The 15,720-nt window shown below is 50.8% G+C and overlaps 1 protein-coding gene across 3 annotated transcripts in view; it reads left to right on the forward strand.

Annotated features, from left to right (window-relative positions):
* The window catches only part of Brpf3 (bromodomain and PHD finger containing 3), a 37,693-nt gene that overhangs the window by 10,769 nt on the left and 11,204 nt on the right, over positions 1–15,720 (forward strand). For all 3 annotated transcript variants that reach the window (XM_029471366.1, XM_021186262.2, XM_021186261.2), the window contains exons 4-9: positions 2,907–3,038; positions 5,391–5,519; positions 5,804–6,116; positions 6,649–6,951; positions 9,439–9,945; positions 12,297–12,390. In XM_029471366.1, the coding sequence (XP_029327226.1) occupies positions 2,907–3,038; positions 5,391–5,519; positions 5,804–6,116; positions 6,649–6,951; positions 9,439–9,945; positions 12,297–12,390 (1,478 nt within the window). The remainder of the gene's footprint in view (positions 1–2,906; positions 3,039–5,390; positions 5,520–5,803; positions 6,117–6,648; positions 6,952–9,438; positions 9,946–12,296; positions 12,391–15,720) is intronic.

Here is a 15,720-nt window from a genome sequence, read left to right on the forward strand (position 1 = left end):
TGGCCTTGAACTCAGAAATCCGCCCGCCTCTGCCTCCCGAGTGCTGGAATTAAAGGTGTGCGCTGCCACGCCTGGCCCTTAAGGTCCTTTCTAACCTGTTGACTGCTTTCAGCAAATGATTATCACAGCACACACACAACTTTGTCAAAGAGCAGGGAGAGAACATAAGATGAAAGCTATACTTAGGTTATAAAAGTTGATTGCATAGGAAATCCAACAGAGACACTTTGTTCTCTTAAACCTAAACAGGCTAAGTATAAAGTAGGACAGCAGATTGAATACATAGTCTCAGTGATCGCAAAGCATATTATTCACTGGGCTGTAGAGTTTGCCAAAAGTTTAATCTCTTTGAGGCCAAGAGATAGCTTTGTTAAAAAACGTATTGTTGCCAGGCGGTGGTGGCACACGCCTTTAGTCCCAGCACTTGGGAGGCAGAGGCGGGCGGATTTCTGAGTTCGAGGCCATCCTGGTCTACAGAGTGAGTTCCAGGACAGCCAGAGCTATACAGAGAAACCCTGTCTCGGAAAAAAAAAAAAAAAAATTCCGTATTGTTACAAGGCTTGACTGAAGGATGAACTCCAGGACAGACTGAGCAGCCAGCCCATTGTCACGGTTATATAGACAAAGCCCTCCAGATGTCATAGAAGAGGTGGCTGGGTGAGAGCAGAGTGGCCCAATTGCGTAAAATAAGAAAAGATGCCCTTTGCCCTTCAGCTTCTCATAGTAAGTATGCAGGCGACGGCCCGGCCCGTGGTCTGTAGCCTGTCCCATGTGGCAGCCACCACAGGCTTAGGTAGTGTTTTCTGCTCCTGCTTAGTTCCTTCCCCTTGCCCACAGCGTCAGTTAGTCCTTCCTCACCTGCTCCATCCCGTCTGCCTTCGGGTCCTCCCACGCCGCTGCAGAGAAGCACAATGTTCACCTGACCCAGTCCTTGAGCCTCCTGTTTGCTCACTCTGCCTGAGCCTGAGTCACAGGCCAATCTACTCTATCTGGCCTCTCCTCAACCTCTGCTTCCTGAAGTCTCTACAGCAATTAGCAGGCTCCTCCCAGCAAGTCCTCACATTGCCATCATGGATCTCTGTGTCCACAGGTCTCTATGCACCTTTACAGCCTTTTTTGATCTCTTTGAGGTGTGTGTGTGAGTGTGTGTGTTTATGTGTGTTTGTGTGAGTGTTTATGTATGTGTGTGTGTGTTTGTGTGCGCACACACAATGGACATGCATCTTGTGTGTATGATGACATGCCCACCAGGCGTCTTCCAGGCTCTGTTACTGAACTTTGAATTCAGTGTTTGGCTAGATTGGCTGGCCAGCGTGTCTCCCCCTGCATATGCAGCTCTTAGCTTACCCTAGCAAGCCTTCCCAGCCAAACCTCTCCCTATTCAGACGCCTGTTTTGTATTCTCTCAGCATTTAAAAATAAAAAGGTTTAGCTGGTGGTGGTGGTAGCACACACCTTTATCCTATAGCACTGGAGGCAGAGGCAGGAAGGTCTTTGTGAGTTCCAGGCCACCTGGTTTCCAGAGCAAGTTCCAGGACAGCCAGAGCTGTTACACAGAGAAACTCAGTCTCTAAAAAAACAAACAAAACCCCAAAAAGGTTTATTTATTTTTTTAAATTCTTTTTTTTAAAGATTTATTTTATGTATGCCAGCACACTGTAGCTATACAGATGGTTCTGAGCCTTCATGTAGTTGTTGGGAATTGAATTTTAGGACCTCTGCTTGCTCTGGTCAACCCCACTCGCTAGGGTCAGCCCTGCTCTCTCAGTCCCTGCCTGCTCTGGCCCGAAGATTTATTTATTATTATACATAAGTACACTGTAACTGACTTCAGACACACCAGAAGAGGGCGTCAGATCCCATTACAGATGGTTGTGAGCCACCATGTGGTTGCTGGGACTTGAACTCAGGACCCTTTCGAAGAGCAGTCAGTGCTCTAACCCGCTGAGCCAGCCCCGTTTATTTTGTTTTTAATTTGTGTGTGTATTATAAATGTGTGGGGAGTGTGTGTTCTGAGACCCGGTACCTCAGAGGCCAGAGGGGGTTCTCTCAGCATTCTCTACTTCTTTTATGGCCCAGGTTTTGGTTTCTCTAAGCTGTCATTTTCCTGTGTTGCAAATCCCTCAGCAACAGTGCCCACTTCTAGAACAGGATTCACTGATTTTTTTTTTTTTAAGGTTTATTTTATTTATTTGTTTTTTTTACTTCTCAAGTGTGTGCCTGTGTTTAAACACTAAGCAGGTAGTGGCTGCCACTGTGTGCAGGTGCCTGTAGAGACCAGGAGCTGGAGTTAGAGGAGGTTGTAAACCAGTCCTCTCTGCAAGAGTGGTACCCACTCTCCAGCTCCACATTTGCTGATTTTCACTGTTTGACCAAACTTTTTTTTTTTTTTTTTTTAAGGTTTCTTTATCTTATATATGAGTACACTGTCACTGTCCAGACACACCAGAAGAGGGCATCAGATCCCATTACAGATGGTTGTGAGCCACCATGTGGTTGCTGGGAACTGAACTCGGAACCTCTGGAAAAGCAGTCAGTGCTCTTACCTGCGGAGCCATCTCTCCAGCCCTGACCAAACTATTTTAAACCTCCATCTACTAGTAAGAACTTCACTGTTTTCTAGGCAAAGCTGTAGGGTGAGATTCCTTCAACCCCTTAGTCTTACTGAGTTTCTTCAGAAATGCTTTCCAGCTCTGAGGGCCATCGCCGGCCAGCCTGCGGACGCAGTCAGAAGCCTCTCTTCAGTTTGTTCTTGTACAACAGTGTTGAAGACTCACTCTAGCCCCAGGAAGCCGGGGCCCGGGGCCCTGAGCGGTGCTGGGGAAGGGCCTTCAGCAACTTCAGGGCTGGCGGGAGGCTGAGGCAAAAGGAAGGAGACCACAGCCCCCTTGTTCTTGCCTTGCTTAGCGGGAGCAGGACGAGAAGACTAGCGCGGTGAAGGAAGAGCTCAAATACTGGCAGAAACTTCGCCATGACCTGGAGCGAGCTCGGCTGCTGATCGAGCTCATCCGCAAAAGGGAGAAGCTCAAGCGGGAGCAGGTAAGCCGAGCCCGGCCAGGCCCTCGAGGGCTGGCTCCCCTCACTCCTCTGGGGCCAGCCTTCTGTGTCCCTCTGGTGCTGAGCACTGTGGGCTCCATGCTCTGCTCACTTGGTATTGGGTGGAGTGCTCCTGGAGGCATCTGTGTTTCGAGGTTCAACTCATTTGGGCTGGAGCCTGTGCCTAGTCCCAGGTGTCTGGGCCCTTGATGGAATGTCTGCTTTAGAAGTGTTTGGAGGGACTCTGACCTGGATGTTCTGAAAAGCTTCTTGAGCACCTCTGTGGCATTGCCAGGTTCTCCTGGGCTGTAAGGAGCTGGAGTCTCAGTTCAAGGACATTCAAAGTCCCCCGCCACAGGGCATGGATACAGCATAGCATGTGGTTCAGGAGCATCATGTGTGCTGTTGCTGGACCGGGTCCAAAGCCCGGCCTGTTACTTTCTGTTTCCATAACATTAAACAAACTTTAATCTCTGTATACCTCACTGTTTTCTCATCTTTAATAGAGTTAACGACAGAGCTGACATCATAAAGACAGATGAATTTATATTTGTCGAAGTTGAGAATACTTAGTACCTGGCACATAGTCAGGGCTGGAGAGGTGGCTGCTGTTGTTACTAATGGTAGTACTGGTCCTCTGCCCCACTGGGGTGTCTGTGAGAGTTCTCCACACATGGCACAGAGCAAATATTATTAATTGAACGGATGACAAGCCCAAACTGTTCTCTCTAGTCCAAGAATAGCAGCTGTTACTCGAATGCTTTTGAGGGGTGGGTTAAAATTCTCCCTCCTCCTGCCGGTCAGTTCAACAGCCACGCGCCCCTCTCTGCTAGGCCAGCAGCTTGAGCTCCACTCCCTGTCCTGGGCAGCTCTGAACCGCGTCTAGCCTGAGTGGGCAGGGAGGACATCTCAAGACCTTCATAGGTCAAGCTGTAATTGTACCCAGGCTTGGTCCTGCAGCTTAGGTTGTCTTCCTGCCTCGGTTCATAAAGAGGGAGGTTTATGTAGATGTGGTCAAGAGCAGGAGCTTACCTGCCTCACTGGTGGCTCTGTGGTGTTGCCTGCCATGCACCCTGTAAGAGGCCATTGCACAGGGTACCACAGTAGCTCTGCTGAGCCTGGACTGCCCAGTCACCCTGGGCCCACAGGGTGAGCTCTCAGTGCTCATGAGATACACGTGTGCTTACATTTGGCTTCGTCAGTGCGCTTGGACTAAGGCCTGGGCTCGATCACTTCTCAGTTTGTTTTCCAACCAGGTAAATCTGTTAACTCACTCGTGTCGCCAAACTCCGTGTACCAGATTCTAAAGTGGGAGCACTAATCTCTGCTTCCGTTGCCATGTCATTAACTGAGATAATACAGGGAGAGCAGCAGTGTCTAATAGTGGTCAGGAGTTCTGTGGAAGCTGACTGGAGCCCCGTGCTAACTGTCCTGTTAGCTCTGTGATCTGGAGCCAGTCCCTTGGTCTCTCTGTGACTCCTCTTCCTCTGTGTGAAATGTCTGTCAGGAACTGGATCCTCAGTGTTACAGGAGATGCTTAGACCGGCCCCACACATCCGCCCCCAGGCACACATCTACACAGAACTAAAAAGAAATCTTTAGCTGGGTGTGGTGGCGCACGCCTTTAACCCCAGCACTTGGGAGGCAGAGGCAGGTGGATTTCTGAGTTTAGGCCAGCCTGGTCTACAAAGTGAGTTCCAGGACAGCCAGGGCTATACAGAGAAACCCTGACTCGAAAAACCAAACCAAACCAACAAACAAACAAGAAATCTTTAAAGGGCTTAGGCTGTTCGTTGGGACCTAGCACGGATTATTACTGGTGTTAGTTACTACAGTGCATAATTGCTATGGCTTCGGTAAGTTCTGGTCTGGTTCGTGATGAGTAGGAAACATTTGTAAGGTGGCTGTTCTGATTTGTTCACTGCCACCAGGATAGGTTATCACAGAGCTGGCCATTTTCAAAGGAAAGCTGATTTGGCTCCCAGCTCTGGAGGCTGGAAGCAAAGGCATGGTGGCAGGCTGGTAAGAGGGATCCTTCCTGCAGAGACGGGAAAGCAGACGAGCCACCAAGCAATGGGGCTCACATGGGAGTTGGCCTCAACAGCAGTCACTCCTGGGAGAGCCCACTTGTAGGCCTCCTGATCCATCCTGAGGGCGAAGCCCACAGGATGCCAGCACCTCTCCACCCTCACACACTGGGAATTGTGACTGTGACACGTGACCTGCACTGCTTGTGTGAGCTTGGGGTGGGGTGGCTGGTGTCCCCCTTGCAGAGATTTGTTATACCTGATTGACAGCAGGTCTAGACTCAGAGCCTCTACTGAGGCGCTCTGACCACTCCTACTGTCATTGCAGGTCAAAGTGCAGCAGGCTGCCATGGAGCTGGAGCTGATGCCGTTTACCGTCCTGTTGAGGACAACTCTGGACCTGCTGCAGGAGAAGGACTCTGCACACATCTTTGCTGAACCTGTCAGCCTGAGTGAGGCAAGTTGCCCCTCTAGGCAGGAAGTCTGTTCTGGAAATAGCCTGAGGAGAGCAAGCAAGGGTTGCGCTGGGGGCCATCCAGGAATGAGAGTGGGGAGCTGGCCGGCTGGTAGACTTGCTCAGGGTGTGGGGTCTGTAGGAGGGCTGGGTGGACCAGGCCCTGAGGCTCGTGGTGAGCCCAACATGGCCACAGCAGAGAGTTGGGAGGCCAAAAGTAGCAGTGAAGGGTGCGCCCGTGAGGCTCATAAATGGTTGTTGTAATTGTACAGGTTTTATATGTTTAGGTTCCAGATTACCTGGAATTCATATCCAAGCCAATGGATTTTTCTACTATGAGACGGAAGCTGGAATCTCACCTGTACCACACCTTGGAGGAGTTTGAGGAGGACTTTAACCTTATAGTTACCAACTGCATGAAGTATAATGCTAAAGACACAATTTTCCACCGAGCAGCTGTCCGCCTGCGGGACCTGGGAGGGGCCATCCTGCGGCACGCCCGGCGGCAGGCAGAGAACATCGGCTATGATCCTGAGAGGGGCACCCACTTGCCCGAATCACCCAGATTGGAAGACTTTTACCGATTCTCCTGGGAGGATGGTGAGGAGCCTGGATGAGTAGAGAGGAGAAGGAACAGGAAGAGAGGCACAAGGACAGGGACCAGACAGCCCAGGATCAGGGTGGGCCTTGGGGGTACAAAAGCCTGGGAGCACATTCAGTGCTGTGGGACAGGTGTTTCTGTGTGTTTGGAAAGCCAAGGCCTCTCCAGGCGTCTTCTGGATCCCTGCAGTGTGGCTCTGGAGCCTGGGGTGGGAGGACCAGGAAGTAGAGAACTTCAGAGCACCACACTCTGCCTGTCCCCTCTTGCTGCATAATCACTCAGGCCAGGGATTGATAAGCCTCTACATGGCCGCAGGCATAACTGGGACTTGCTTCCTGCACATTTCCCACATTCTGCTCTGTCCCTTCTAGGCAGCAGTGTTGTAGGGCCAAGGCCCACACTGACACTGCTGGAAGTCACTGGCCTAGCCCTTCCAGGAGCGTAGTTTGCATCCAAAAGATGACAGCCCTTTTCGCTCACCCTGTGCTGGGCGGGTCCTTCAGCCTCTTTGTCCTCCATTCTCCCTGGCAGTGGACAACATCCTCATCCCAGAGAACCGGGCCCATCTGTCCCCAGAGGCACAGCTGAAGGAACTGCTGGAGAAACTGGATCTGGTGAGCACCATGCGGTCCAGTGGGGCCCGCACCCGTCGTGTCCGCATGCTGCGCAGGGAGATCAATGCCCTTCGGCAAAAGCTAGCGCAGCCACCGCCACCACAGCTCCTGTCACTGAACAAGACTGTGCCCAACGGGGAGCTGCCAGCAGGATCTCGGGGGGATAAAGCTGTCCTGGAGCAGGCTCAGCAGGAGGAGCCAGAAGAGGAAGGGGACAGAGGTGAGAGAGTCTCAGGCAGGCAGGTGCGGGGGTGGGGTGGGGTGGGGTGGGGGGGTGGGTGTAGGGAGTCAGGAGGAGGAAGAAAGAGGCTGAAGTCTCTTTAGAGTATCCTCCCCTGAGTATAGGTCTGACCCTGAAGGTAGGCAAAGCCCTCGGAAGTGGTGGTGGTAGGGGTGTCCCTGTGTTCCCAGGGCTGTGGAGAGGTTCAGAGAGGTTAGGGTGCCCAGCAGCTCCACAGTATACAGTTAACACCTGAAGCGTCTTTGCTCTGATGCATTGCATGTTCCAGCTAAGTCAGCCTGCTTTCTACCACTGCGTGCAGCGCTCTGAGAACAGGCTACCCTTGTCTGTGGGAGGATGAGCAGAGAAGTGAGCACCTTGCTTGTAGCCTTGGATCCCAGCGGAGTAGTCGGATTACCAAAGACCGCATTGACTGAAGCAGGTGGCTTCTCAAGTGGAAGTCGTGGCAGTCAACAGCCGAGCTCTTTCCCACTGGTGCCTGCCCTTGCATCAGCCCCAGGTTTGGGGAGACCTGTCACTCACAGAGCCTAAACATGGGTTTTGGTAGGGTTCAAATTGCAGAAATTGTCCCATTTTATTGTAGGTCCAAGACATGGTAGAGAAGCCACATGACATCAGAAGGCTATGTGGCCATTAACTTTCACGTGGCAGTCAGCATGTCATTTGAATTCCACTGCCTGACCATGGCTGATGAGGGTCATATAGAGTGGGCCAATTGCCCTCACATGACCCAGATGGTTTCCTGGTCAAGTCTCAGAGGTTCTTATAGGGATGTCTGGGCTGTGGCTTGTAAAGTTTCAAATGGAGCAGACTTGAGAGCTGCTGAGTTCCTTATGTCTGCAAACACTCTTTCTGCCCGCTGGGTGCCTTCACAAACCAGAACTGAGGACAGGTGTGAAAACCCCAATGTCCGTGAGAATTTAATCCTCTAGTCTGACAAGCTGAAGACTCGCCTTATTGGCTACACCAGTGGCTTTCTCACGCATGAGTGACATTTGAAACACAAACCACTAGGCTCACTTTATAAGCCCTCTTCCCTTTGTGATTTGCTTTCATTTGGTCTGATTATAACTTAGGCTTAGAATTCTTACAAAACTTCTAGTTCAGTGCCTAGTTCAGTGTGTCTCAACCTGTGGGTCTCTACCCCGTTAGCAAATCTCTATCTACAAAGATATTTACATTATGATTCAAAACAGCAGCAAAGAGCCAGGCATGGTGGCGCATACCTTTAATCCCAGCACTTGGGAGGCAGAGGCAGGCGAATTTCTGAGTTCAAGGCCAGCCTGGTCTACAGAGTGAGTTACAGGACATCCAGGGCTATACAGAGAGACCCTGTCTCTCTTTTTTTTTTTTTTTTTAATTAGTTTTTCGAGACAGGGTTTCTCTGTGTAGCCCTGGCTGTCCTGGAACTCACTTTGTAGACCAGGCTGGCCTTGAAGACCCTGTCTTGAAAAACAAAAACAAAACAAAACAAAAAAAACCAACCAAACAAACAAAAAAACCCAGCAGCAAAATTACAGTTATGAAGTCACAACTTTATGGTTGGGGGCCGCCACAAGAACTGTATTAAAAGGTCGCTGACCAAGCCAGCTCAGTCAACAGGGTCTCGGGGCAAGGAGTAAGGATTTAAGAGATAATTAGACAACATTATGGTATGACCTCTGCAAGTGCTGAGGCTGGTTTATTTTTTTCAGTTTGCTTTTATACCATTTCTAGTAACATGCAAAGAACAGGGTCAGTTCTAGGATAAAGACAAAGTAGTCAAAGAACAAAGGAGGCATAAACAAAGATCCCCTGATTCCTGTATTCAGGGACTTAATAAGACCATCAGGATCCAAAGAACTCATTCCTCAGCTGTGCTCATCCTGAGCCTTGCCCTAGCCCAGTGTCACATTCCTACCTGAGCCTGCTTCCTTGTCCTAGCCTAGTGTCCTCATTATTTATTATTTCATTTTTTGTTATTTATTATTTATTCCTTTTTTACTTCATAAATAAGACGGCATCTGTCTGAGGCTGTTCGGACAAGAATGCCTTCCTTAATCATTGAAAATGCATTATCCAAAGCAGTGCACTTCTGTCTTAGGTTGGTAAGGCTCTGTGCAGACTCTTAACCATCATTGTCTGCCAGCCCCTTAAACTGGTGGCACTGTCTGGGGATCCATTTATAGTTTCAAGCCATGTACTTTGGCTGCCATCATGTTGATGTTGTTAAAGGCATGTTGTAAATATTCTTGCCAATATCTTAAGTGGCACCAAGGGCTCTCCATAGGTCTCAGCATTGGGCGGGCTGAGAACCACTGTCCTCGTTGATTCAAACGCGCAGCAGGGATTAAGAGCTGTTGGGTATGAACAGAGCTCACGCCTCTTTTCATCTTTGCTTAGATCTGAGGCCTAAGAGGTGGTATCTGACTGGTAGGAGCAGACTGTTTCTAGAATGTTCAAGCAGGTTCTCTTTTTCTCTAACAGATGATTCAAAATTGCCTGCCCCACCAACCCTGGAGCCCACCGGGCCTGCGCCTTCCTTGTCGGAACAGGAATCCCCTCCAGATCCCCCAACCCTGAAACCCATCAGCGACAGCAAACCTTCAAGCCGGTTCCTAAAGCCCCGGAAGGTGGAGGATGAGGAGCCCTTCGAACAATCAGCCCTGCAGCTGGGGAGCGAGCCCCTGCAATGCTTGCTTAGTGACAATGGCATTGACAGACTGTCCCTCACAAACCCTGACAGCCATCCTGGCACCCCTCTCGGCACCGTGGGCCGCCGAACCTCCATCCTCTTCAAGAAGGCCAAGAATGGAGTTAAGCTACAGAGTGGTCCCGATGGGACCCTTGAGAATGGCGAGGACCATGGCCCAGAGGACGATCCTGCTTCTCCAGCCAGCACAGAGGATGAACACTATTCCCGGAAGCGGCCAAGGAGCGGGAGCTGTAGTGACAGTGAAGGGGAGAGGTCCCCTCAGCAGGAGGAAGAGACAGGTGACTCTTCCTGCGATTTCTTTTCCTATTTCCCATCTGCTTTGCTGCTTTGCCTTGACAGGGAGCACTCTCCCCTGCCAGCCATCAGGGAGCACTCTCCCCTGCCAGCCATCAGGGAGCACTCTCCCCTGCCAGCCATCTCTAGGGGCCTCTGTGAGGACACAAGCTGAGAGCAGTTGTCTTTAGATTGTGTCTTAGGCTGTCCCTGGCCTTAAGGGGCATGTAAGACTATGATGTCAGACGGTCTCTAGCGTCCCTTCCGTTCACTCTTGAGATATTTTAGATCCTTTCTTTCAGACACTGTCTTAGGCACTGGAGGAAAATTAGTGAACAAACCATGGAACTCTCTTCCAGGGGAAATAGACTGCGGGCAAGTGAGGGCTCTCATATTTGAAGCTCGGTGACGTCAAAATAAAAACACTGGTCATACCATCAGAGAAGAGGACAGAGAGTGCTGGGTGGCATGAGACAGAGCAGCCAGGGAAGGGGACATTTGGGTAAAGATCTGAAGAAACTGAAGGACGAGCTGCTTGTGTATCTCGGGGAAGAATATTCTAAAAAGAACAGAAGAACAAATACCTTGGAGGTGGGCACACACCAGCCTGTCCCATAGCAGAAAGGATCCGGCCGCAGCAATGTGGCAGGTGGAAGGGCAGGAGAGGAGGTCACAGAATAGATCACAGGGCTAGGTCACTGGAGTCCTGACTGCAGGATCTGGTCTCTGGTGGGAGAGGGTAGTGAGTCAGACCCAGTGCCGGCTCCACGAGGGTCCCAGTGCAGTAGAACACAGAGCATAGAGTGCTCAGAGTGTGGGCTCAGGGAGCTTGACCTGTGCTTAGGAGGGCTTCTCTTGAAGGTGGCTCCTGAAGCTGGGGGCAGCTGGGAAGGGGTAGCTGGTGTGAGAGGCCCCGAGACACATGCCAGGCAGGCATGTTTGGTTGTGGCGAGGTAGGAAGGCTGCTCTTGACTGTTGTTCCTCTGCCACATGCCCTGTCTGTGGTAGCTGCGATTGTGTGGCCACTGCGTGCTCTCTCCTCTCTTTCTCCCCAGCACAGCCTTGCCTTCCCCTCAGCCATGCTTCTCTGTGTTAGGCCAGCCATTCAGGATGGTAAAGCTGAGTTCTGACCCTGACTTCCTATCGCCTGTCCTGGAGGGACGTACCCTTTCTAAGCTTCTTTCCTTCTTACAGAGGTGGAGCTGGTTACTCCTAGGTTGCAGGACTAAATAAGGTTAGAGTAGATTATAGCGAGCGCTGCCAACGGTAGCAGCTACTGTCATCTTTTCAGTTGTGTGTGTGTCTTCAGACAGCTGAAGATGATTGTAGTAAAAAATGAAGGAAGCCCACCGACCTGGGGCCCTTCCGCTTGGGGAGACTACCACAGTCACCGCTGCCTGGCACTTGGAATACAGTTTAGTTGTATACAGGCTGAGCTGCAGCTCAGGAGGCAGGCCTTGATCCTTCACAGGCACGGCTCAGTTGTGTTCATGACTCCCACTGAGGTCCTTATGTTAGAGGAAGCATCAGGCCAGGACTGAGGCATCCTGCTCAGGCATCTGCTGTCACAAGCGTGGCAGGCCTTGCTGCTTTCTAGCCAATGTGTCTGACAGTTCTTAAATTGGCGGTCTGGTCCTCTGTCAGCCTTGGTTCAGTGATCAGAGCTGTGGGACTCAGCAGATGGAGCAGAGGAAGCCTCCCTGGCATGGTGCTCCTGGGACAGTGACACGGCTCACCCCACGTGAGGCTCCTTGCAAAGGGATTCCTACGGAACAGCCTCTCCACTTCACAAAAAGGGGCCAGGATTTGAGAGGCTACCTAGCCTGGAGCCGGGGCTCTGGTGCCCATGCTACTCTGCTCTGGGCTGCTGTAGTCCTAAGAGTCTGTGCTCTTCAATGCACTGGCTCTGCGAGGTAGCTCTGGGTGTGGCTGACCCTTGGCTCTTATTCTGTCTTAGCTTCTGCTGCCATTGCCAGCTGGGTTGGGGAGGGCTTGAGAGTGGTTATCAGAAGAGGTAAGGCTGTGGCTCTTCAAGAGGCAGAGGACCTCCCTGATAATTGAGGTTTGAAATTAGAGCTGATCCAGGTACTTGTGAGCCTGCCTGGGAGGGAGAAGCCATAGTTTCCCTCGGTGGTCAGGCATGTGCTGACTTCATCTTCTCTGTGGGGAGAGTGAGGAGGGACAGTCTGCTCATTGGCTAACCTTGTCTCTGTGAGTCCTTCTGCCACCTGTGATACGCTCCTTACAGGGACAGCCACCTACCCACTTTGGTCCTCCAAGGCGGCTTCCCACGGGGAGGCGTGTGTCAGGGAAGGGAGGTTCTGCACTCAGGGCTCACTGTGTGTGTCCTTGGCAGGCGTGACTAACGGCTTTGGAAAACACACGGAAAGCGGGTCTGACTCGGAATGTAGTTTGGGTCTCAGTGGAGGACTGGCGTTTGAAGCTGGCAGGTAAGGATGCTTATCCCCCAAGCTCGGGCAGCCTTAAGACTTCTTTTCCTTCGTTCTCCACTCAGTGACAGGTCGGGCTTCCTTCTCAGTTCTCCCTACTGCCGTCTCCTCTGTCCCTGTCTCTGGGAGCCCCGAGGGAAAGGGATTGGCCCTTGATTTCTCAGATCTGTTCTAGCAGAAGAGCGGTGTTGATGAGTTTGTGTAGCTCAGTCTCTTGCCGCCCATCGAAGTTGCCATGTGAGAGGCGTGCTCCGGGACGTGCACATGCACATAACCCAGCTTGTTGCAGACAAAGGTGGTTTCATAGGATTGGTCTCTTCAGTTTGTTTTGGCTTCTGTTCAGTGAGGGCTGAACCCTGGGCCACACACCTGCTAGGCAAGTGCTCTACCAGAAAAAACCAAAGCTTTTTTTATAGGATCTTGTTGTGTAGATGTGGATGGACTGGAATCCCAAGCATCTCTACTGCCTTGGTCTCCCGGGTGCTGAGACTATGGGCGTACACCACTATGCCTGCATTTAGCCCTTGGTTTTTGAAACCAAGATGTAGAACTGAATGGCTCAGGGTAGCCTCCAGCTTAACCCTTGTCCCCTTGCTTCCCAGGTGCTAGGCTTACAGGCATGTGTCGGCTACATCCAGTGCCCACAACTGTGGCCTCTGTAGAGGTATTGCATAGGGGTGAGGGAAGACCAAGTACGAGCTTTTAAAGGTCCCCTGGTTTTTAGAGGCCCAAGGTAGCCTGCCATTTCTGAGAAGGGATGGGCTTCTGTTCTCTAGCTGAAGGGAGGATTTCTCCCAAGTCGAAGAGTTTACTGAGCTCACTGCCCTGTGTTTTCTGTTCTCCCAGACTCTGGGTGGAGGGGGTTGCTTGTGTGAAAGGGCCTCGGTGCCACTGCAGAAGGTGACTGCTGAGAGGGTCCCTGGTTTAGTAGTACAGAAAAGGCTGGCCTGTGTCTGAAGGCTTCTGCAGCAGGTCTCACTGGTGTGTGTGCTTTGAGATTTCCTGCTGAGCTTCCAGGTGGGCGTGTAGGCCTTCAGTTACACGCTGGCCTGTGCTGGCTTCCCACATCAGTCCCCCACGAACCTCAAAACTGCTTGGCTCTCTCCCTGTCTATCAAAGCCTCCAGAAACACAAAGCAAGCAGATGCAGAGAGAGAGTTTATTAGGGCTAGGAAATACAGATTTCAAAATATTAGAAAATGCTTCTTGCTTGCTCTCAGGTTGGAGTTCCTGGCTTCCTTCACAGACAGTGGCCCATGCCTGTAAACTCAACACTTAGGTGACTGAGATAGGAGATTCGTGAGGTGGAGACCAGCTTGGGCTTTGTAGTAAAGCCTGTTCAAAACAAAGCAAAACTCCAATAAAGCTACACAAATATGTAAGTGCCTGGAAGGTCAGTTTACTGGAGCTGGGGTAAGACTGAGGTCAGCCATCTGTCACCTTCCAGCCCTTGCTGAGGTGGAAGGGTACCGTTTGCCCTTACTGAAGGGCAGGCTCCCATCTGAGTCATAGAAACAGGCCAAGCAGCGTGCTGGCTCAGGTGATGCTTGCCTTGGTGAAGAACTCCAGACAGCTGCTACTTCTTGCTTTCCCCAGGACTTCTGCCTGGTAGAGGAGCCATGCCCTTGAAAGATATTTCCTCTGTAGTCTGGTGTTCAGAGTTTAGTGTGAGAGACTGGGACCCAGCAGGCTCAGTTCCCAGAATCACACGGTGAAAGTAGAAAGCCCACTGCACAAGTGGCCTCTCACATCCATACACACAGGTGCGTGCCAGTGCTCCACACCCACGCACACATGAGAGTAAACCATAAAAAGTGAGTAAGATGGGAGGCCCAAGTTCTGACTGCAGTGTTCTCCCTCCCTCCTGGAGCCTCTCTCCTCTCCTCTCCATTCTCCAGCAAGAACAGGAGGGAAGCTCGTAGCTGTTAGACTGAAGCCATATTGTCTCTTGTTGTTCTGGGTTGTTGTTGTTGTTGTGTTTTGAGGCAGGGTCTCTCCATAGCCCTGACTTCCTGGAACTCACTGGATAGACCAGGCTGGCTGGCCTTGAACTCACAGAGATCCGCCTGTCTCCTTGCACTGATCACTCACCTCTTGCCCATTTGCTCCATGGTTGGTCTTTCCAAATAGCTCTTCTGAGCACCTTTCCAATCATTGTGTTCCACAACCATCTCTTGTACGCCAGGTTGTGACTGAGGCTTGGCCCTCTTGACCTCTTGATACTCCGGCTCCTCCTTCTGAGTTCTAGGATGGCATTTGTGCCCCACCATACCCAGCTTCGAGTTGTGGTGTGAGTCACTGTTGTTAAATACCTGCAGTTCCCGTAGCTTGTCTTGTAGAGGAGATGGATGGACATTATTGTCTGAAGTGTAGACTGGGCTGGCCTGGGGCTTTGGGAAGTCTGCAAAGCAAGCCCCAGTGGCATCCATCTGCCTCATCAGAACCACACAGAGCTTGTTCTGCTGCTGCAACCTAATCTGTGATACCTTAAATCTGAAAACATGAAACCATTCATCCACACAGAGTGCGTGGTTGTGTGAACGTGGACTTTTCAAAGCACCACGGGTGGGCCACTGCTCAGGCACGCAGAAGGTCGCAGGTGGAGGCAGGCTACCTGGCTTGTCTTTCAGCTGCCTCTCCCTGCTCTTCTCTGCCATGTCATGGAGAGGGACTTAGGGGAACCCCTAGCATCCTCTGTCTACCCAGCCAGGCTCCGAGCTGCAGGGGCAGGTGTCAGTAGGCTTTGCTGGTGTTGCTTCCCAAATAGGTACCGACTGCTTTCCTGAGTGAGTGAATGCGAGTTGTGGTTTTGGTTAAGCCAAGTTTTTGCATGAGTTGAATTCTAACTCAGCGAACCTCAGTTCCACACTCTAGCCATTCCCAGCCTTTGCTGCATCTTGGATTGTCTGTAAAAATTTGACTCGTCTTTTAACCACTTCTTCTAGTTGAGAAGTTACAGATCAGTGATATTATTTTTGAGACCATCTTACTGTGTAGCTCAGCCACTGCTCTAGCCTCAAAAATCAGAGATCCCTCTGCCTCTGCCTTCCTGGTACTGCTATTAAAAGTGTGTGCCCATGCCCAGCAGTGGTAGTCAGCAATAGTAGTTCTTAAAGTTTGATGAGTATGGGCGTTCCTAGCCACATAATTTGTTGCCCAGAAACCCGCAGCTCTGAATGTGTGTTAAAACTGCATGAGGAACTATTTTTTTTTTTTTAAAGCCATTTTTTACCTTTTTCTTTAACTCTTCTTTTTCTTTTTTTTTCCTTTTTTTTTTAATTTTTAATATTTTTATTACATATTTTCCTCAATTACATTTCCAATGCTATCC

Source organism: Mus caroli, chromosome 17 (assembly GCF_900094665.2).
Source record: "Mus caroli chromosome 17, CAROLI_EIJ_v1.1, whole genome shotgun sequence".
NCBI lineage: Eukaryota > Metazoa > Chordata > Mammalia > Rodentia > Muridae > Mus > Mus caroli.